Source organism: Myotis davidii, unplaced genomic scaffold, assembly GCF_000327345.1.
Source record: "Myotis davidii unplaced genomic scaffold, ASM32734v1 scaffold38, whole genome shotgun sequence".
Classification (NCBI taxonomy): domain Eukaryota; kingdom Metazoa; phylum Chordata; class Mammalia; order Chiroptera; family Vespertilionidae; genus Myotis; species Myotis davidii.
The window spans coordinates 2,948,253-2,972,852 of NW_006291383.1; the positions used below are offsets into that span (position 1 = coordinate 2,948,253).

General features: G+C 37.6%; 1 protein-coding gene across 26 annotated transcripts in view; it reads left to right on the forward strand.

Moving 5' to 3' along the window:
* The window catches only part of TCF4 (transcription factor 4), a 335,849-nt gene that overhangs the window by 266,269 nt on the left and 44,980 nt on the right, over nucleotides 1-24,600 (forward strand). For all 26 annotated transcript variants that reach the window (XM_015564424.1, XM_006764466.2, XM_006764465.2 and 23 more), the window contains 2 exons: nucleotides 19,594-19,699; nucleotides 23,179-23,312. In XM_015564424.1, the coding sequence (XP_015419910.1) occupies nucleotides 19,594-19,699; nucleotides 23,179-23,312 (240 nt within the window). The remainder of the gene's footprint in view (nucleotides 1-19,593; nucleotides 19,700-23,178; nucleotides 23,313-24,600) is intronic.

Consider the following 24,600-nt stretch of genomic DNA (forward strand, 5'->3'; position numbering starts at 1 on the left):
TTTGCCTTCCCTGCCCCTGCCTCCTCTGGACTTCCAGCTCACCGCCAGAAACATGTGGCCCACATTAAGGACCTTCAATTAAAACAAACAGAAAAATTGTCCACCCCCGATTAAAATCCCAGAGCAGGTCAGTCCATCAAGATGATCGGAATTATACGAAAGTTAAAAAACAAATGGGTGGCGGGAGTGAGTTCCCTCCAGAAGCTCCGGACATGTTTAAAAATGGCTATTAGTTCAGGTTGTTAAACATTGAAATGACGCTGAAAAATGGCAGCAATAGAGATTGATAGAGTTGTGCGTGTGTGTTTCATCCAGGGCACCTCTTTGGATTTGTCTCAGCCTGTGCTGCGGAGGGGCAGGAGGCTTAGCGCTTCCATCTTCCTGTCCCCCTCAGGCCATGGAATGGAAGGGCATTGGCTGTGTGTCTGTGTGTGTGCTTCCGAAGGGACATGTTGGAGACCATCTCTCCCAAGCACGGGCAACTTCTCTCTCACTGAATTTGTGCCAGCGGGGGGTACCCACGGAGAGGCTCCTCATTACTGCTGCTCAACAGCGATGGCATCTGTGCCTTTGCCAAGGGAAGGTCTAGTATTGGGGAACAGAGAGGCAAAAGGGGGGGACGGAGAACATTATAGACAGTTTTAGTGCTACCCATGAAAATGTTTTCTTTCCAAGTAACATTTTTCTATAATGCTCTCAAATTCACATCCTATAATCTGTCCTACAGATGGGTAGCCCATGAGGCTGACTTTTTCGCTTCAGCTATTGCATTTCAAAATATTACTCACAATTAGAAACTTATATAGTTTCTAAAGATAATGTGGTATCTGATGAGTGAATGATGAGTAAATGTTTCTACTTAACATCTTCCTTCTTTTAAACCGAAAAATCAACAAAGCAGGATAAAAAAAAACAAAACTATGTCCCCCAAAAAGGTTTTTTAAATGCAAGACCAGTTATAAGTTGTAAAGGCCAGCTATTGAAACCTAGTCATAATACTTGACAACTTCCTCACATTCTCTATAGGAAGATAGTAAAAACGGAAAACATGTCATCGTTGACTTAAATTGTAGAGATATGTCTGTATGATTGACTCTGTAGTGAAAACTGACCATATTTTTATTTTACAATGGTTATTGACTCTGTCTAGATATTTGCCTAAGGCTACTTTTTTCATTGCCCAAGCTTTCTCCTCATTATATACAGATTGGTTTGCTAACTGGTGGCTGTTGTTTTTCTTGTTTTTGTTTTTTTACATTCTTGGTAATGATTATATTTTATATTTTGCTATTTGGTAATCTTCTGGCAATTTAATAAAATGTCCTCTGAACTGTTTGAATACAGAGTAACTTGTGATTAATTGATTTGCTCTAGTAACACGTATTAATAGTGGCTATTTGATATTTAATGGACATATCATAACCTTAAATCACCCTTCACTTTGACAGCTTAAGACTTAACATTTCTATTTGTTGCTGTGCCATATTAGCTGCTTTCGAAGAGTGATGTATTGAGAAGTCCAATTTGGTGATTTTAAAAAATATATATATGTTGCTTTACTGAAATATATAGTATTGGGAACTCATAGCAAAATGATGTAGTGTGTGGGCTGTTACCCTGACTCAGAACATGTTGGGTCACTTAACAGCAGCTGTGCTGGAGAGATATTTGATTGGAGAAGAATTTTTGAATCTTCTCAGCCCTGACACCATTCTTAATTTGAAGTGGGAAAATGGAAAAGAGTTTTAGGGGAGAGATATCTCAGTCTTGAAAGGTGGTGTAGGTGGAAATCTTTTAGGCCCTGCTCAGAATAACCAACATTTCTGGTCTGTGCCTTCACCGAGGACAGAGTGATGGGAAATGCGGGTTTACATTTTAGACCCACACTACAGAGGCATGAGGTACTGTTCCATACTAGATGTGTCCTTTCCGCTGAGCATCCATTTGGTTTTGAACTGAAATTTAGAGAAGCTTGCAATGGAGTCAACCTGTTTTATATATAATTTCTTTTAAAAAATCCACTATTATTAAAACCTGATGTGGTCTTCCTAAAGTATTACAGCAGTCTATCAGATCTTTTAAATTATTGAATTTATAGACACCAACAATGCTAAAAGGAAAAAAGTCCTGTCCCCTACATGTGCTTAATAGGTGGTGTCTTAATCCTCTTTAAAGGAAAGAAAATTTGCTTTGTCAAAAGGACGAATATAGGGATCCTCAAACTAACACTGTCCTTGAAGTCCTGGAAAGTGCTGGTGTTCTTTTTTAGTTTGTAGTTACTCACAAGTGGAGAAATATTTATGAAATTATGTTATGCTGGTTTTTTTAATGTATGCAAACAACTACCAGATCGCACTTGAATCCAGGGTACTTTTAAAAAGTGAGGAAAGAGAATGCCTGCAAAATTTCTAGTGGGATGGGAAATGGCGCTATTTCAGGACTCTCCTGGAAAGATGACTACTTTCGTCTCTGGATGCTAACTGCCCACCCCCTGACCCCCCAGTTCCTAGATACCACGTTACAGAATCCATTCACTTAATCTTTGAAGAGCTCATCGCCTCTCTTTAGGATCTGCTGTTGTTCATACACTGCAAATACGTGCTTTTATGTCCACAAGGAAGGCATTACTAACATCCAGAAGGGCAGTGTCAGGAGCAGGAAAATGCAGCCTGCCAGCTGTAGAATTGTACTCAGACTACGCCATCTACCTTCTGAACAACATTTGAATCTTTGAGGAAAAAATATTGGGGATTCTGATGAGCCTTCCTTCCTTCCTTCCTTCCTTCCTTCCTTCCTTCCTTCTTTCCTTCCTTCCTTCCTTCCTTCCCTCCTTCCTTTCTTTTTTTCTTTCTTTTTTCTATTTGCAAATCATGGCTTCCTGATCCTAAGGGGCACGGGGGGGAGGCAGGGGCGCCTCAAAGGAAAGAGGGCTCAACAGGCTTCCTGGACATCAAATAGTTCATACAAAGCAACATTCTGATGACTTGCATGTAAATAAATCAGAAACATATGAATTGAACTCGTCTCGAAATGCATATGGGCCGAAAAAATAGAGAGAAATGCTGAGAAAATGTGTTTTGGGTTTTGCTGAGCTCATGACATTTGAAAAATAGTATGAGACGTTGAACAAACACAAAGCCCGGCGTGGCTTACCCATTCCTAATATTAGCCTCCAGCCCCACGTCAGATCGGTTTACCATGTGCCCAACACCAGCCCCCTGCGTGCCGCCCCCACCCTTAATTACTTGCAGTTTACATTTTTTCAATGAGGAACTCAAAAATAGCATCACATTTCAAGGAGATGCAGATCTTAGCATTTTCTCACCCAGTTGGTTCACATCAGATTAGAAAATACCGCAGATCCTGTCACCTCAGAAGCAGCCATACTAGTATTAGTATGGCCCTCGTGGGTGGAATGTGTATGTAGCCGAAGAAAAGCATTATTAAGAAACTGGCCCTGAAGTTGATGCTGCCCATTTAATCAAAGGGATAAACCACCACAGGTGAAAACCTCAAGAGGAAAGGTGCCTTTCTTCTCTAGACATTAAGGTGGGGGCCAGCCACGCACTGCCAAGCCCAGAGCATGACTTAAGAGCTCCTGCTCTTTGTCACTGCTGAGCTCTGTGGCCTTGCAGCTAGTGCAAGTCTGCTTTCCCACATTGCACCCAGAGAGCTAATATTAGGGATTCTAAGTCCTGGGACAATCGCAGCCTACTTAGAGCTCTGGAGTCCTCTCTCCTTGATATCTTGTTCTGGGCATCTGGCTTTCAGTACAGAAGCAGAGCGCAGGGGAATTTAGGGGCCAGAAACAGAGCTGAGGCTTCTCCCACTGAACTAAGTCATGGACCTGCACTTGGGCAGAATCTGCTATCGGTTCTTCGGACTAACACCATTACCTGAGATTATCCGTTTGAAGTTGTAGAGAAGTTGTAGATTTCACCTTTCCTATTTGGGGCGGAGTTATTATGGTTATTTTAAAGACATTTTAATGTGCTTTGCTTTTCCTAACTCCTTTACTCAAATAGAGACAAGCTTGAATGTGTGCAAGAGTCAGGTGCTGGAATCTAGCTCAGAACAAGACAGACACGGAGTTGGCTGCTACATTTAGTCGATAATGCACCCGCTGGGGAGTACGGCCGCTAAAGGTAGACACAGGAGGGGCACCTGTCTCCCAGTTGTCTTAGAGGAAGTGAGGTCTAAGGATGAATGGAAATTAAGCAGACAAATGCAAGGATAATAACTGGGTCAAGGAAGAGAATGGCATGTCCCATTATAAAGAAGTAGTTCAGAATGGCTAGAGATCATAGTGCATAAGGATAATAGTAAGAGAGGACTGAAAAGATAAACAGTGGCTAGATCATAAAGTGCCTTGTGCACCCAATTAAGGAGTTTAGATTTTATCGTGAATGTAATGAGGAGCCCTTCAAATGGGTATGCCCAAGAGATAATTGAATTTAAAAGTCCAGAGGGATATGAGGAACATCAGGAAGACATAGTCACAGAAGCCAAGGAAAGAAGATCTGACTAGAAGGAGGAAGTAGTCAACAGTGTCAGATGTTACTGAGAGATAAAAGTGACGTTTGGCTGCAGTATCCAGGAACTCTTGAGCAGTTTCACTGGAGTAGTGGATGTGGAAGGAAAGTAAAGAAGTGGAGAAAGGGCACAGCAAGATGCTTTTCCATCATCATTGTCATCATTATCATCATCACTAGAAAATGAGCATCAAGCATCTTATCTACCAGACAGAGAGAGTGATGGAGAGAATAAGACACCCCCTGAGGGAACTGGAACATATTTGGGAAAGTAGACCATAAATATAAAACAGAAGGCAGTAACACAAGTTAGGAGACATGCAAAGGGCAAAACGAGCTGTACAGACCAATCAGGTTTAGTGAGACCTGAACAGACCCTGGAAAGAAAAGAAGGAATTAGATGGCAGATGCAAAGGGAGGGTTTTTTAAGTGGTGAGTGCAGCTGGAGTTCTGTATTCTGTGTTATGCCTCCTCATCACAGTCCAGTCTGTTTTTGAGTACCCATCAAGTGGAAATAGTAGAAAACATCATGAAGTATAATGTGTGTTTTTAACCTGCCTATGACTTCTGTTTAAATTTTTCGATCTTTTTTGGAAAATTTAAGTCACAGGCTGACTGTCATAATTTCAGGCAATCTTTATTTTTAAAATCTGGACACAGAAACGAAGGAACAGATATCACAAAGATAGCAAGTCAGAAATGCTCATAAATTCTATATGGATGAGTTCCTTGAGAAATTTTGCACATCCAGTGCTGGACATCTGTGGAATTTTAGCATGGTATCTTTTACATCTGTGTTATCTCCACATGACATCTTTTCCCTGATAATCAGACTCATGCTCATGTGTAATACCTCAGCATTTATGATTCTGTGGGTAGTTTTTCTCAACAAAGATGGCTTAAACTGCAGTCTGTAAGGCATTTCAATACTAAAAAATCTGCTGTGTAAACTGTGTGACGGAAGGAAAGCATTGATCCTCTTTCACTTTGGCTGTTTCCCTTGTTGATTTAATAAATGTTTTTTGGACACTTGTTGTCGGCAAGATAATTGCATTGAGTGTACTCTAAGTCACACCCTCTGCCCTAAGGAGCCTATAGTATTTTATGGGAAATAAAACTTGTGTAATTTATAGAAGGTACAGATTTCTAAAGTATAGTGTTGGGAAAGCTTGGAATATTAAATATGTTCAATTAAAACTTTTTGAGCTCCATCTTTTCCAAAAAAATTTTGATCCATAATCCTGTTTATATTTTACCACTAGTACACATTGCTGTTTGTACTTGTTGGAGAAGGGAGCTAAATAAGTTGTCCACATTTCGAGAAGTTTTCTGTTAAAGAAGAAAACAGACTCATCGTCATCCAAATATATTTTAATTCTGACCAGGGTGCTGAACATGCTGTACAAATGAGAAACGAGGTCCATGCTTCTTCAAAGTGTTTTCTCAGTGCAGAGTCTTGTTTTATTTGCACCAAATGTCTGTGTAGTGGCAGAAGTTACAATATGTATTTTCCAAATGACAGTTACAACATGAAAGATGGTTTCCTGCCCTGATCAGTTTGGCTCAGTGGATAAAGCATTGGCCTGTGGACTGCAGGGTCCCAGGTTCAATTCTGGTCAAGGGCATGTACCTTGGTTGCGGGCACATCCCCAGTAGGGGGTGTGCAGGAGGCAGCTGATTGAGGTTTCTCTCCCATCAATGTTTCTTACTCTCTATCCCTCTCCCTTCCTCTCTGTAAAAAATCAATAAAAATTTTTTTTTTTAAAAAAGAAAGAAAGAAAGATGGTCTCCTGCTCCTTAGGGCACATTAGAGACCATTTCTGTAGCTGGTTATCTTACCTAAGACAGTGAGACAGTGTCACTTTAGACCAGTGGTTCTCAACCTTCCTAATGCCGCGACCCTTTAATACAGCTCCTCATGTTGTGGTGACCTCCCAACCATAAAATTATTTTTGTTGCTACTTCATAACTGTAATTTTGCTACTGTTATGAATCGTAATGTAAATATCTGATATGCAGGATGTATTTTCATTGTTACAAATTGAACATAATTAAAGCATAGTGATTAATCACAAAAACAATATGTAATTATATATGTGTTCTCCGATGGTCTTAGGTGACCCCTGTGAAAGGGTCGTTTGACCTCCAAAGGGGTCGCGACCCACAGGTTGAGGACCGCTGCTTTAGACAGTTCTGACAGTGAGGGAGAGTCATAAGTTCATTTACTTACTAGAATGAAGAACATTGAATTTGCTAACAAAGAGATCATGAGTGACTTCAGTGAGAACATTTTTATTTCAATGGAAAAGCAACCTCATCACCTAATAATGGCTCCATTACTTACCTAAATTTTCCATCTGGCAACTGGTGACAGGGTTTACTGCCTGGCAAATATGGCCATCCTTGGTGCTCTCTGCGCCTGGAATACCATGTCCCTACAGATGGGTCCTCACTAATATTTTTTTGAGTGAAGGACAACAGATAAATTATAGGCCTGCTACACTGTTTTGTTTTAATTGAGGTGAAATTTACATAACATAAAAAATCCTTTTTAAAGTTAACGATTCAGTGGTATTTGGTACATTCACAATGTTGAGCAACCACCACATCTGTCTGGTTCCAAAACATTTTTATCACTCATAAAGGTAACCCCAAACACGTTAAACAGGTCCTTCCCATCTCCCTGCTGCCATGTTTTATAAACCTTTAATTTTATCATACACACAAATATGCACATACACACTATACACTTATCTATCTATCTATCCATCTATCTATCTATCTATCTATCTATCTACCTATCTATCTATCTATCTATCGCGGATTTGGAGAAAAGCCCAGATCTACTTGGAGATTAAAATGTTCTAGGCAGACAACCTAATGTGCCCTCACTATGTAATCAAAGAATTATATACAGGCATGAGCAAAAGTAGGTTTACAGTGATAACAAAAAAATAAATGCAATCTATAATAATAAAAGCATAATATGCTAATTAGACCGGACAGCCAAACGACCTTCTGGATGTCCTTTGGACAACCTTCTGGACAAAGCCTGGGCTGCGAGGGCCGAGTCCCTTGCATGAATTTCATGCATTGGGCTTCTAGTAATTAATAAGTAATAATGCAAGAATACACTGTGTTTTGTATACTCACAACTGTAAACCTACTTTGCCCCACCCATATATTTAATGGATGTTTCTCCACCAGAAAAAAGAAAACATCTCCTCCTCCTTTTTAACCTTTCTGTATATTTCTGTTAAGTTCTCACTTCATACTAGTTTTCAAGGGGTAAAAGGCATCAATTCTGTGCCTTTTATTATGTAAAACTTCTGTATTTCTTTTCGTGTAAAAACATTTTCTCATTAATTTCATCAACATTAAGAATTTAAGCTGCTCCACTTATCTTAATGTTAAGCAATCATCTGGATTTTTTCATTTCTATTTTAGACATTCAGAATTCTTGAACAAAGTAATTTAGTTATCAGAGATTTCATTTCTTGGAAATAAGTTACATTCTTATTGTAATTTTTATTGTTAAAGAAATTACTGTTGTTCATATTTACTTACACTCTTATTATTCCAGAACAATAATAGAGGTGGCAGATCTTTAAACTGTATATCTTTAAAATTAAGAAGTTTTAAAGTGAAAAAATGTCTGAAATTTAAATATTAGAGAAAGTCAACATAATTATATTTTAAATGTGCTTGAAGATATGAGCTATTTTTATTAGAATATTGTTGCCCTTTTTTATTTTCTCACCTCCTTTGAGAGGGTTTTAAAAAAATAACTATCCTACTGGGTTATTTCTTTTGCATAAAGTTATATTTATTTTGTCTAAACATACATAATGTTTCTTCTGACATTTTCTAGTTGCTAGTTATACATCTGAAATCTCTCAACTAGCCAGTAATGAAAATTCTGGACTCTTAATTTGTTTTTAAATGTACCCAAGCACCTGGTCTTGTGCTAGCTAGAAGCTCTGCTATGAGTTAAGCCAGTGAAATATTGCTGGCTGATTTCACCTAAAAGTTTGCCCTGGATATGGGGGAGGAGCAGGTATTTGAATGGATATTAGATAGAGAAATGGTTGATTGGGTATAGATGTTGACAATTTGCATATTTTTTTTTTCACTTCAATCTGTGCCACAGAGTCATACATTTGGTAATTATTTCATGCTTTTGTTTTTAGTTGAAAGTAGTTACAGCCATATGTTTTGACAAAGAAAGATAATTTGTACTTTCTTTTGGCTTTATGAAAGGGAGCATGGGTAATAATTTTACAGTGTACCATGGCAGGGTTCCTGTTCAAAACTTCACCAGATTGGAAATTCACTGTTCATAACAATCCTCTTGGTAAGCAGAAGATGAAGGCATATGTATGAAGCACCCCGAATTAAGTTGGATGCTTCAAAGTACAGCATAGAATTCATCCATAACTATACTTAGCATGGGTAGGTCTCATTTACTAATATGGAAATTTGATCTCCAGATTCCTAGGTGGTCTTGAAGGGCATTCTGGTCAGGTGCTAACAATTCTGACCTGGGATTCCGGGTGAAAAGACCTGGGTTCTGACCTGCTCTGCTGCCCTCTTAGAGCCATGTGACCCCTGGGGAAGGAAGGCACCTACTCTCCTCAGCTTCTCTTTCCTAGTGTAGAACAGGGGTGAGAGAGTTGATCCCTTACCAGTGGTTCTCAACCGTCTGGCCCTTTAAATACAGTTCCTCATGTTGTGACCCAACCATAAAATTATTTTCATTGCTACTTCATAACTGTAATGTTGCTACTGTTATGAATCGTAATCTAAATATCTGATATGCAGGATGGTCTTAGGTGACCCCTGTGAAAGGGTTGTTCGACCGCCAAAGGGGTTGCAACCCACAGGTTGAGAACCTCTGCTTTAGATGGATAATCTTTCTCGAACTGATTACTAAGTAAGATAATGGATGCGGACAGATTTTATAATTTAAAATACTGTAAAGGTAGGAACTTTTAATAATGATTAATCAGAGAATTTCACCAAATTTCCTTGTATACAATTAAGTTTGAGGCCAAAGAAGGTATCCAATGAAGTATGTATTCCCTTTTGTGAATGTTTCTTTGAGTATTCTTCTTGTCTTGTCGATCTCTGTTAGAATCTTGTCTCCCTATCTTTTCATTCTTGCTTGGGTCTTTGCTCTTGAAAGTGTGTCTCTCTGCTTTTATCTCACACAATTTTCTTCATAATCATTCTTGCTTCCTGGGGAGGAACGTATACTTAGGGACGATGGCTCTCTGGCCATCCCTGGTGAGTATATACAAACACAGCAGTGAAGACACTCAGGATTGGAGGGCTAGGAGTGACACATTAAGGGTAGTAGTACATGGTCAGACTCTAAAGAAATCAGCATTTTTGTTTGGTTCTGCTTCCCCTTCTTATAAAGCCTTCACCATACCCTCCCGCTTTCTCCTTTTTCCTCTCATTCTTCAAAATTAATAATTGAGAAAAGATCTAAGACTTCGTCACATGGAAGTGTAGTAACTGCTAACTGTAGCAGCATTTCTATTTCCCAAGATGGGGGATGATTGGAGATGTGTTGACAAGCGCATTTGTGACCATGGAATTTTTCTGGGGATACAAGCTTTTGCCCCTTATAGTGATGTACATTAAGTTCTGCAGTAATTTACTTATTTCAGTGGTGTCCAAACTTATTAGAGCTCAGATCCCTGTGTAAAAGACACACCTACTAACATCCAGTAAAGGATGTTAGCACTAGACTTCAGGCATCAACCTTTAGACTTGGGTTCAAAGAGAAAAGGGTGGGGAATGTACTCTGGGAAATCTTCAGTGTGGACTATTATTCATAATTGCCTTCACCTTCCAAAGAAAGCTTAGCCTAACACACATTGAGAAGTGAAAAGCACTAGAATGAATCTGTTTTGTCAGACACAATGAATGTTTATCTTTCTCCAGTGTGATGTTATTCTTACCTTGACGTGTATCTTGTGTGTGATGTGTTTATTCATTCATTCTTACGTGCACTTAGAACTACTTGAGCCTGTGCTTTGCCAGGTACTACACACACACACACACACACACACAGTGCACCTGCACATTTTTTCATCACACTGTTTTTAAGCTTTATTGTTTCTTTGATTGACTCTCTTACCCGGCCTTCTTAAGCATTGACTAGAGTACATGAGAAATAGTGATGATTAGCACTGGAATAAACCTAAAATTAAATCTTTTTATTATAACATCTTAGAATGTGTTGTCATCTGAAAGACATGCTGCCCTCAATTAGTTAATGAAAAAAAAAAATGCCTGCAAAGGTCACAGAGCTATTTATTGGCAGTATAACCAACACTGTTTTTATGTTCCAACACTTCCTAATAAGCAGTAGTTGTTATCCAAAAAAAAGCAAACAATTGGTAGCCAAAGAGGCAGAAGTAGTACTGAGATGGGAGATGATCCATTAGAAAAATGGACAATCATGAATTTGATGTGTAGCTGTAAATAAAGATATAAATACTGTACTACATCTGTTTATGACTTAAGATAACTAGAGTTAATAATTAATTGAAATAATAAGTCATGTTCTCCTTACTATTACCTTTAATTGCTGATGAACATTTAATAAATAAAAGCTCGGAAGCAATTGGGGTGTTAGAATATATTAAAGAGTGGTGATGAGCTTATTATCCAGCCTTTTATCTGTGCCAATACTGAATCTGGTGAGGAAGCCAATTCTCACATGAATAAGTAACAAAAAGAATGTAACCAGGAAGAAGTCAGGTTTCACCTGAACCACATTTTATGCAATTAAGAGTTCTTTAGCCAGGTGTAATTTGATCAGCTGAAGGCATCCTCTGCCATGGCCAAGTACTCAAAATGTTAGCAGTGGACATTCCTGGGATACGCCACGTTGAAAGTAATAGCAAACATACAGTGTCTGCTCAGGAAGAGCCAAGAGCACAAGAAACGCAGGTGTAAAAATAAAAAGAAGTATTTGTAGCCAGAGGCGAGTACACGTTAGACAGGACTATATTCACACTCCACGTGAATGCTTTAAATAATATGGTACCTTTTACCAATTTAGTGTCTTTGTATTTCACCACTAAACCTAGGTGCACCGCTCAACAGATTCCTTAACCCCTCTGTCTTTAGTACCTTTAATAGGAATACTAATTCTTGCTGAATCTTTGCTCAGCTCTGTGTCTGGAAGGCAGATGGATGATCCTCCTTGCAGGAGGACACAGGAAGTTCCTTCGTGCTTTCCTGGTTGGGGTCACCCAGAGTCCTCTTCTGGGAGAACAGTGTTCCCAGGCCCTGGACTTGCAGAATGGCCAGGAAGTGTAGGGGACCCAGGACTCTACAAAGCTGGGTTCTGGTAGGCCTCCATGATTACCCTAAAAAGAAAGAAGTCTTAGCTAGCAAGAGGAAGTGTGCTAGACTGGTGGTCAAAAGACATGATTTTGAATTCCAGTTTTTCCATGTAATTAGCTGTATGACTTTGAGCAAGGTAACTTCTCTGTGCCTCAAATTCCTTATTTGTGAATTTGATCTGATAATAAATAGGATTAGTGTAAAGACAAAGTGATTATATGCACACTTTCGCTGGAATAGTGTCTAGCATATCGTAAGTAAACTGTTAGTATTTTTATCATTGTCATCATTTTGTCATGCCAACTGTGACAAGCGCTTGTGGCTGGCAGGCATTGGGACTAGGTCCTTTTCCAGATCTGGCGAGCGCTAAGCTGTGATTCCATAATAAATTACTTCTTTTCTTTGTTCCTAATTGCTAACTTCTTGCATACATTACTGAGATGGTTGTAGGATAATATGTGAAAACAACTAAAAAATCATGAAACGCTCTAGGTCTGCGATATAGTTTGAGTGAGCCTCTGTAGATTTAAATCCCTATAGTATTGTTATGCAATTATTAGTGATTCTGCCTTAGTTTTTTTTTTTTTTTTTAATTGAAGCAGGATTTTAGTCTTCCTTGTAAATTTCTAGACATGTCAAAGGCTACATGGACTCCTGTGGGGTTTTTTTTTAGAGTTTGAAATTTGATTTAGAGTTTTGAAAAATACATCGCAGCTAGCTATATTTAAGAAGAAAAAACCACACATAAGAATATCATTGCCTTTTTAATTGGAGACAAGAAGTACACGATAGAGCTGCCTGGCCATAATGAACACAGGAGGCACACACTTAATGGGTCCGGCTCACTTTGTTACAGCAGCTCCACTGAGCCTGTGTGGGCTGGGGCTGGGGCGGGGGGGGGCCAGTCTGCCCATCATGTGTGCTTACACAACTCCAGATGTCGCGGAACATTCAGGTCCCTGCTTCTCCTCCCGGTTGCTTTCTTTTGGGTCTTTTTTTTTTTTTTTATATCTTTCAGTTATATAATTTGATCAGTAAATATATGAACAAATAAGGGGATTGAAATTGTTACCATTTTACTCTTCTTAACACAGAAAAGGAAATTTGGTGTCTGAGAAGGATAAAACTCTTGGCTCTAATTCATTTATTGGATTTAGCTTCAGATTTAATTTACTCATTAATAGATCATGCAAACTCAACTGATATTTAGAAGGGTAGAAAAATTACATGTGATATTTGTGATGGGAAATATGGATATATGTTTAAAGTAACTTGTATTCTAAATATATTACATATTCGAGGAATTTATTTTATGGAGATTATATACATATTCACTTTCATATATTTTTGCAATATATGTTAGAGTGAAGACAGGTCATTATTTGTTAGCACAAATAAACTATGAATATCATATACATGAATGGTAGATTTTACACATTTTTTATAATTCTGAAAAAAAATAAGACTAGCAATAAAGACAGTTTGAGGAGCAAAACTCTTCTTACTAGATTTATTTTAGGAAACTTAAACTATTTGGTTACTTCCTATGAAAGCCTATACTGATTTAAATGTATAGGCTTTTCAACAGCTTATACCCCAAAATGTCCCATTTATAATTAAATATCTCTCTGTCAATATACTGCACACATTTATGTGTTATCTCTAAACAGATTTCCTATTTATGTGATAATAATGCAAACCAGCCTTTAACCATCACTTGGAAATGAAGTGTAGGATCACTTTCCACTAGTAAATATTTCTTGACTTGGTAACTATACTGAGAATATATCAGGTGATAATTTTTATTTCTGTAGTTTGTCTGTTTTGTGCTCTTAGGTTGTATACTGCCTTACGTTACTATTATAAGCCCTTGAGTGTTACTCATTTTGTCTTTAAACCATATAAGAACATATTTCAACTGTTACTTGAACCTGTTATCAACCTTTCATGCCATTTTACTGTTCATTAGAATACTTAAGTTATAAAACTAAAAAAGACTTTTGAAAGGAGAGTTTTAAGAGGACTGGACAAGAAATTGGGAGCCTGGGCACTGTCTAGGCCCCTGGGTAACTCCTTTAGCATCTTCTTTTTGCTCATTTGTAAAATGAAGTTGAACTTACTTGAGCTTTAAATATATCATTCCAAGAGGCAGGACAGTGGGTAGCAGGTGGAAGGAGAAAGGAACAGCTGTAAAGAAGTGATACAAAAAGATTTAAAAAGAAAAAGTAATAAAAACAAAGAAAGAGTAGAATGGAGGGAATCAGTTACCAATTTTGTGAACACACAAGATCAGAAAGTGTTAAAAATCAGTTCAAGCTTTATTGTCCTGCCATTCAATAATGCCAACATTTATTACACACCAGTTATATACTAGGTACTAGGGATAGGTACGTAGAAATTTGCCTCTCTCTCTAGTCCACCAGAAAAGTTCTTGCTTTTGTAGCCTAAAGGGAACAGGAGGTCTTAAACTAGCTGGCATTGTTGCAAGTAGATGCTGTAATGGAGGGTGATGTGCATGCCCAGTAGGTCTCTTCACAGACAAGCATGTCTCTTGACCAGTAGTTCCAATAAACTTGCTGCCATGGTCGAAAGTTCTGTGTTGGTGATGTACAGTGTGATGGCCAACAGCCATATGTGGCAGCTGAGCATTTGAAATGTGGCTACTGTAACTGAGGGACTAATTATGTTAGTTTATTTAATTTTAATTCAGCTTAATTCAAATAACCACATAGTACTAATGGCTACTATATTGAACAGCTCCATTCTAGACATGTTAAAAATAGCTATAAGCAATAAGTAGCACTTACAACAAGATATAAATAATACTATCATTTAGGGAGTGACTACAATATGTTAGTTCTAATGCTGAATAGATACTGTCTCTGATCCTCACAATAAGAATAAGATAGCCTCATTTGACAAAGGAAACTTGAGGCTCTGAGCGATAAATTGCTTTGTTTTGTCCTCACAACTAATTGGGAAAGCTGGAATTTGAAAAGAGTTGACCTGGTTCCAGAGTTAGGTAATTTCTCCTATCCTACTAAACCTGTTTCTGTGTTACCGAGAAACTGTCTCTTTTAAGTACATCTTCCCCTCGCTTTATGGATCAGCTAGCAATATACTAGTATCTTTAACTTGGTCACATAGACCAATTACAGTGTCCATTTACATCTTCTACACTGGAGGGATCACCGCCCCTGGGCCGTTCTTTTCTCTTATTGTGACCCACGTCCTTCAAACAATATTGTAAGAGTTGAGGGTCCAATCCAGTTAGTTGCCTGAGTAGTGTGAGCTGATCATCTAAGAACTTTTCCCCATTAGATGCTAGGAAACTTCAAAGCTTATGCCCTGGTCCGAAAACATCAGGCACACACTACAAACTCTTGGCATTTGAGTGTCTAACTGCCACACTTCAGAATATTTGTGAAATCTCCCACGGTCTGAGCTGCTAAGCGAGCCTCGCTGGCACTTGGGAGTCTGAGGCATAATTCTGCTTTACTCTTTTCTATTCACTGTGGAGCATATAGCCACTTTTTAAGGGTCTGAAAGTTTTGATCACACTGTCTTAGTTACTCTGAACTTTGGAAATTATATGTTCTCTTTGGAAATCATATGTTCAGATATGTGCAGAATCTCAAAGGGGTAGTAATGTTAAGGAATGTTAAAGGTGTACTGTGTAATTCACTATCACCCATTATACATGAGCTGTAGCCACTTTACTTGATCTCCTCATTTTAGCTTCACATTTCAGGAGGCAAATATCATGAACATATTCTAGTTTCACTCTGAATATACCATATCATATCTTATTTTCTTAAAGGTAATTATGAGACCCCACAATAATATTTCTACAAACTATGGCCAAATAAGCCTTGTATTGATAATTATAAATTTCAATTTATAAAAAGTAGGAGCTGCTACTCCCTTCATTTTTTTTTTATTTTTTGCTTAGTTTTCTTCTTTTCTAATAGGCAGAGGTTCTAGTTTAAAAGCAGGTGTCATATTATTGTTTCTTTGATGGCTGCACAAAGGATAATCAGGACCATTGGATGGGACAGCTAATGTACAATAGTAATACTTCTACGGGTGCAACAAAAAGTAAATATGAAAACATTCGTTGTTTTTATCAGTTCAGGGTTTAATCTTATCTAGAGAGCTTTGTTAAACTCAGAATTTTTATATTCATGGTTTTGATTTAAATTCAGGATTGTAAGGAAAAGATGTAGTGTTTACTTTGAATATTAACTATACTCTGCTATTAGTGTTCCATGAAGCTTTTATTCAACAAATTGTTCTTTAAAAGGCTGTCGCCTATAAGCTATGGCCAAGTCTCCCCATTCCCAATTTTGCAACAAAAATTTTTCACTTCTTCAGTCACTCTTATGGGAAGAATCGGAATGCCAAAAGTCACCTTGATCTAAGCTACCATATCAGAGAAAAACTAAATGTAGATTTTTGTTTCCCTTAGACTTTCCTCATGTTTCGCTGGTGGAGAGTCACTTCAGTACATTGAACTAGAGTTTGGGATTTTAATTCTATTTTTCATTGTACTGATTTTCTGGTGTTAGTCATTAAAAACGATTCCAACTATTTGATGTTTGTTATTGTTTTGTTAAGTAAAAAGTTATATTATTTAACAAATGTGTCCATCATTTTTCTATTTGCGTAGAATAGTAATAATTAAAATTAAATGACATGAGTTTTTCTTATTGAATTTAGTATCTCTATTGAACACCTTATTGAAACCTGTCCTCTGAAGCCTTTTGGTTGAGAAATTGGCAAAATATTTGACTAAACTAAAAATAATGAAGCAGCTCACTGATCATCTAGGTTGTTAAAGATGAAAACATGAAGGATAACTGTAGTATAAACATAATGACCACTCTGTTTTCACCGATATTATCTGATACCTCCGTCTCTATTTTTAAAGAAAGTAACCTTTAAAGAGTGGAAAATAAAGAGCAGTTGATAGCGGTGCAGCTTGATCAAGTCACATATTGTTAGCAGCTGCTTTGATCATTTCTTGATTGAATTTTCTTATAGTTAAAATAAGTAATTTTTATTTCTTCTTCTTTTAAAAGTATACGTTCTTTGTGATATTTATTTGTGTAAACAAATAGATAGAGCACTTATAATTTTTGCAGTGACAAGGATGAAGTTTGTAAATGACATTATACCTGATCTTTACATTATGATGTAAAGAAAATTTATAAAAGATGCAGAAATTTCCCTTTTTTTAAGCCATTAAACAATGGTCATTTCTTGTTAACAAAGATTTCTGTCTTGTCTAAAGAGTCATCATTTGGCTACAGCACCAGAAAAACAAATTGGATGGTATAAGATGCCCTAAGAACTTTTTTAATCACATCGATATTCTTTTTCATGCAGGTAGTGTTTATTAATTTGGAGTAAATGATCTTACCCACAGATCTTTAAGCTTGATCATAGTTGGTAATCAACGCAACTTCCTTATACTTGAACAAAATTACCGAAGTTTTGACCTTATTTCACAAAAGAAACAACAAATAATTCCATACAAATTAGGAGGGAAAAATTAACCTTCTTAGGAGCAAACAAATGCTGTTGATATAATAATATACTAGTACATGTTTAAGGATAATGTAGTGAAATATATAATTAAAACTCAACTATTATCTTAAAGTGAGTTATTTCCATTATTTTAAAATATGGTTTAGTAATGAGTTAGAGTTTATTTTCAGTTTTACAGTAAATATATTAATTTCTGAAATTTGGTGATAACACGTAGTACTATATATTAACACTGGCTGGCCAAATAGCTGTCAGGCTAATGGCCTGTAGATAGATATATTATAGTCATATTATGCTCATACTCCTCTTGGAACGAGATGATCTAATTTCCAATTTCCCCCTTTTCTAGAAGGTAATGTTTTATTTTATCTTTTTACCCTACATTTAAGACCTTCTCCGAATACATTTAGGAGCATTTTGAAACTGTTAATTGTATAGTTCTCAAGAAAATGCTGGGTTTTGCTTTGCAGAACTGAGAGTATTAATTTGTTTGGGGATTCCTGGCTTAAGTTTTATTTTTTGTCCCTTAAATATATTTGAAAAAATTCCCCCCCTTATTGTAAGGCCTTTGAAAATAGAAGCCAATAGCTATTTATACATTTAAAATATGAAGAACACTTAAAAAGAAAATGAAATATACCCTGTGAAATATAGGGCTTCTCTCCCACCATGATGCAGGAAAAATCCTTGTTTTCTAAATTGCACATGGGTTTTTCTGGTTTGTTTTTGTTTTGTTCAATCTCCAAGACCTCCCAATTTTCAAGGGCACTGTGGGGCATATGTAGCATTTATTTGATGTATGTATGTGTATGCATATTTTTCCACATCTGTCTCTGTGGACCTATCCTTTGTGAAATTCTAAACCTTATATTAATACTTAGTTTGTGATTCATGGTGTTCTGAGAGCAATTATATAATTTATCGTAGGGTGTTTATTTGATGTGTGCTGTAAAAAAGGGGGGGAGTTATTTTATTTCCTTTTTCTGGTAACCCTGCCGTTGCCTTTTTATTGGTGAATTTCTCTTTCTTGTACTGTGACCTGTGAGTCTCACATGGGCTCACTGCCAATTCTGTGAGCGCTGCTGCTTCAAAATGGAGGAGGAAGGTATCCGATTCCTCAGGAGGACGACAGTGCTCAGTCCCCCACCATCTGGAGAGAGGAACTTCTGGAGAAAACGAAAATGGGGATTTAAAAAATTACATTTAGCAAAAAAGGCAAGGGGAAAATCAATTACAGTTAAACTGTACCTTATGAATTTATGCCTTTCCAGTATGCTGTTGTCTTTAAGGGAAATCTAAAGAGAAAAATACACTGGTTATTTTTATAAAGACCCAGTTCCCCAGATCTCATGAGTATTAGTAAACAAATGTAAGCAAATTGGGATTTGGGCACACTTTTTAAGTTAACTGCACACAGAAATATAATAAGAGCTATAAAGGAGGGCTACCCCCTTCTTTGCACACTGATCGTTGGTGGTCTATGTAGACCTGGCTCTTAGTGGCCTTGTTCATGCATCTCTGCAAAAAGCTGGCACTATAGGAATAATATTCCAAGACATATTTGTCACTTTCTTTGGTTTGAATAGTGTATTTGTTTTCTCTTTCTCTCTCTCACAAGTGAAAATTTTAATTAAAAGGTAGAGTAAAAGGGGAGAAGCTTTGTAAGTTATATAAATGTCTAACCACTATGCTGTACACCTGAAACTAATAACATATTGAATGCCAGCTGCAATAGAAAAGTTAAAATTTTTAAAAATGGGAGAAGCTTGTGCATGTCTTTCTGTTTTTACCTTTCATGTACTCTTGGGCCACCTATGCTTTTAAAAAGAAAGGATATTTAAACTCCCACGATCACCGTATTGGTATTATATAACATATTTATAACTAGACATATTCTTGCCTGTGACTTGAAAATATCACACCCAGTCTCCCATTCACACAAATGTACTGAGTGTTTGGGGGCAACGGGTTGTCTTCTGTTTTTCTGAAAGGAGAAGTGTTTCTAGGCTTTCATCGATTGCGAGTGCACATGGTAGACATTTAATGGTAGACATTTAGCACTGTGTGCCTGCTTCTTATATCGTTGTGGACCTTGAACACTTTGGTCAGTGCAGCCTGCCAAACTAAATCGCCTCTCCTTCCTCAGGTTTATGCTCCATCAGCAAGCACTGCCGACTACAATAGGGACTCGCCAGGCTACCCTTCCTCGAAACCAGCAGCCAGCACTTTCCCTAGCTCCTTCTTCATGCAAGGTAAGCTGTCTCTTCTCCTAACCAGAAATCACTGCGAAGTGTCTTCCTGGGTCTTGTCATGCCATGTATGAGGCAAGTGACTGAACTGATACCCAAGAAGTGGAATAGTAGACAAGTAGAGAATACTGACAGTCATGCATTCCTTACAAATGAATAAACGACTTAAAACTTACTAACACCTGTTTTTTAAATGAAAGCCCCTGCAGCAACAATGAGTTAACCTTAGGCTGGTTTGCTTTACTAAGACCGATGTCTTGGAGGATGGTCTTCCATGACTAATCATTTCAGCATCTTCACCCTCAAGAAGAGTGTGCATATATGTTTTGAAGTGTTTGGACTCAGTGTATATTTTGAGCATCCTGGATTTAACATACCAGGGGACAATTTGTTATTATAAATAACTTTCTATTAAAATTTTAGCCACGTATTGTTTCATAGGTAAGAACAAGCATCTCATTTGGATCAATGAAGTGACCTATCTGAAAACTGGAATATCATTTCATCACAGCCAAAGCTTTATTCAGCTTGCTAATTGATGTAGGGCAAAACATCCAGTTTTCTTCCCCGACAAATGCAGAATATTATAGCTTTGTGGTTGAAAATACATATTTATTTTTCTAACTGGCCAGCGTCTTTGACTAAATTACCGTGGATGTGTGGTCCCTGAGTTTATAGTCTTGCCATTGAGAGCACTGCCCCTGTCTACTGCTTGAAAAAAGACCAAGATGGTTGAAATGACAGCAGCTGCTGTAAGAATAGAGTTTGGAGGATGCAGCTAAGCTCCATTCCTGATGTGTCTGTGACACTTACTGTCAGAACGCAATGATCATGTTACCAAGGTAATACTCTGAAATTCAGGTATGGAATTGACCGAGATCCCCTGTATGCAGAACTTTAACTCTTTCTGCCAGGCTGGGGAAGCCTTGTTTGAGTGTGTCTTTGGCAAGTGCCATGAGATGTCCTTACTTGCGCTACCCTAGGAAGGGCCATGTCACAGCAAGGGGAGCCTACTTAGGGCTGCAGGTGCCAGGGGAGCAGCCTGGTGTCTCGCTTAGATTACAGTGGACACACTCAAAATCATTCTCATTAAAATAGATTTATTTTCTTTCCCTTCAGAGTGTTAGCTCTTTTAGGTTATTAGCTCACTTGTAAAATTCCATGGAAAATCTATAAAATTGAATTGAATGGGTCCCTCAGGAATAGAGAGAATTTGTTCCATGCATAATGGAGCTCATGTTCACAGGGACCTTTTATCTTTGTGACCTGTCCTAGGTGTAACTCTCATAGGAACACCCCAGGGCATGTCACTTGGGTGTGTTCTGTGCCATTACAGAAGGCTTCTCCCCTTCAGCTATAAAAAGCAGCCATATCCACATGGGCATCAGCACCTTCTTTTGTGGCTAGTTGTGCTACGGTGCTTACAAAGATTATCAACTCAAGGGTTTGTCACTAAAAGCAGATTTTCATGGAGAAAATTGACAGAAGGATAGATTTCTTCTGCCTGCCTTCACAAAGGTGGCTTGCTTAAACTGCACACTGCAAAGGAGATGGGATAGTTTAAAACAATAGGTTCTTCACCCTGCAGACCATGCAGGGTATGGGAAACAAATTTTCTTTTCTGCATATGAATACTCAAAATGCCAAAACATTTTTTTGAGTTGACATTTATGATGAGCACAATTAATTTGCACATGTCTAATTCTATTCTTTCAAAACAACATTATGCCAAGATCATGGGATGTGATAAATATTAATTTACTGTGAAAAGCATAATTTATGTAAAATACGTATTTTTATGAGTCTACATTGGGTTGAGTGTTCTGTGTTAACAAATCCGAAGAGTATTTCCATATAGTGCCTCATGTTGTCAAAATGTTTCAAGAGTCCTTTTTAATGATATATATTTTCAATTTATTCGTCATATATGCCATCTATTTGAAAAGTTAGTGGTCCTGAACTTCATGTGTGACATCTAAACTTCCTCAATCTCAGGGCTAAATCTAAAGTAGACGAATAACAACTTTTTGAAAGTCTGATTTTTCCACATTACCATCCCAGGAGCAGTGCACTTGGCCCCATCACGCATCGGCTTCCTTCAGTGAGGGGTGCCTGGTGCCCCAGGAATGCAGGTCTTGGAGAAACATGCTGGTTAGGGGAAAGATATTCAGAGACTGTCAGGGGCATATTTTAAACCTACTACGGTGCAGCCTCTTATTTTTAACTTTAATTTCCATCTTCTAGTTACAATTCCTAAATTACCAAGATCACAGACTTGATTTTGCTTGCATAGTTCTTAAGAAATCTATGGATTATTCCTTTCTGTCCTGAAACTATTCCAGTTTTCTGAATTCTAACTTCTAAGTTTAAAATCTCAGAAAAAAAAGAAGGCTCATGAGATACAGTGTTAGATTTAACTTGCCTATTGCCTACATTTTCAAAAGACCTTTATTAAATAAAAGGCTGGTGAAAATAATCTTATATTTTCACAAAGCAATGCCTGCCATATAGTTAGCACCTACCTGGTGGCACGGTATGTATCTGGCACCCAGTGATTTTTGTCAAACGTGACAGAAGGAAAACTTGGAAAAGCCAGCAGTCACATGGTTCTTCCCCCCTAATTTGAGAAACCTAAAGCAAACAGAACCCATCTCCCATAGTAACTTCTAGGCCAATAGACCCAGAGAACCTACAGGAATGTTTTTAATATGGTATTCCAAGAAGATTAACGTGATGTGAAAAGATCATTTAAACCTCTTTTAAACTCCTAGATAGTTGTACAAAATCCAGACTCCCGAAATTGACTGTAGACATTATCCACTTTATAATGTGTACTCTTTGAATTGCCACTGAAGGCTTAAGATAGCCATATATCTATATACCAAAAAAATGTTTTTAAAGGGAACAAAAACTCAGAATGATATATTCAAGATTTCTCTTTCCTATATGTCATAATGTAATTGCAACTTTAATTCCATCTACTGTATATGGTACAAAAATGAAATTCAGTCTTAAATATGAGATGTTCTTTTTCATTATTACTTATTTCTTTATATACTTTTTAAACTTGTAGGCATGCCAACTGTGTAATGTCTCAAGTATTTTTTGACCCCAAAATTTAAAAACATTTTAACTTTTTGGTTAATTTTCATAGAAAGTAGCATCAGAATAGTTCTAAGAAATGTTTCCTTTAGCATTAGGTGCCCTGCTGTCTTAACATAATTCCATGTAGAAATGTTTTTCTTTTACAGTTGGCTTTTTACTAAGAACACTTTACTATATTTAGTATTTATGTTTGTTTAGCAATATAGAGTCAGTCATTTGGGGAAAAATAACGATGACTTTCTTTCTGATGTAACCAGCTAACTGACACAAAGATGAATGCACAAGAGACAGCCATTTGCAAGTATATGAAAAACCTCTATTCTGTTAAGCAAGGCTGAACGCCTCAGAAAAGCCACCGTTTTCTTTGTCCTTTACAGATGGCCATCACAGCAGTGACCCTTGGAGCTCCTCCAGTGGGATGAATCAGCCTGGCTACGGAGGGATGCTGGGCAATTCTTCCCATATTCCACAGTCTAGCAGCTACTGTAGCCTGCATCCACACGAACGTTTGGTAAGGCAGATTCACATGGCAGTGGGGATGAGACAGCTGGTTTATTAAATCCAGTCCTTGCCTTTCCGTGCGTTTACACAAGGACTCTGCAAATGCATGCGACACTGTACACACCCGTATGCTCACCGTTGTATTGTTCCTATAATCAGAGATAGGACTGAATCAGATCACCTTTGTAAGTGCTTTTGGATTCCTTGTCATTGTTCTTGTTTATTGTGTTTTGTTCTGTGTTTTCTTTATCACACTGTCAACTTCCTTTGTTACGTAAGTACACACTGTATTTCTGTTGCAGAATTCAGCTCTGGCTGTTTCTTTTCTTTTCTTTTCTTTCTTTCTTTCTTTCTTTCTTTCTTTCTTTCTTTCTTTCTTTCTTTCTTTCTTTCTTTCTTTCTTTCTATTTGTAGTTTTGAAGGATATACTGCAGGGGGCAGAGTGACAGTCAGTAGACTTCGAGGGTAGTGATATGCATGGGCATTTCCACTTCCCCTTGACCGGCTTCTCTCACTCTGGGAGAAAGAGTTCATTTTTCTTTACCCTCCTATCAGTAACAGCAACCATGGGATTTCTATATAGAGCAGATTCCAAATTTTCTATATTTAGTTTTAATTCCACAGCCCCAATCTTCTACTGATACTCTGTTTTGCCTCATTCCAGTTGAAAACTGCTGTAGAATGTTACTCTTTTTTCTTTTATTACTAAAGTTTCCACTCTGCCCATCACCTACACTCATCCTTCCTAATATTAATTACTTTTTATCCTGGAGGAAGCAACTCAACCTGTTGTTATTCTAGCCTCAAAACAACCACAGCCAGGAATCTGCTTGTGAATGTAAGTCTATCATGAAATGGAGGTAAGAGTACTTCTAGATCACGAGTTAGGTTTGCGATGCAGATAGATAAAACTGAGTCCCTTGTGCAATAACCTAGCTTTGGAAATGTATGGACATCCATTCCTACAAGGTTATTACCAGTCCACTAGCATTAGTAGTCTTTATATCATTTCTCTTCATCTTGGAGTCTCCCCTTTTTTCTAGTACCCAGAGTTATGTTTCTTTCTCTGTCCTGATACAGGATATAGTGCTTTCTAGATTTCTTTTGCTCAACCACTAGAGGTATGGAGAAAGCGACTTATATCCTATTCTAACAACCTAAAATAGCCCAGGAGTTAGGATTTCTGAAATACTTGAATATGCCTACTTATTTAGTCCTAGTGACAGAGACACGATGTGGTCAAATAACCTATCCATTAATGAGAGACAAATGAAGGTAGCATTATATTATCTCATAAG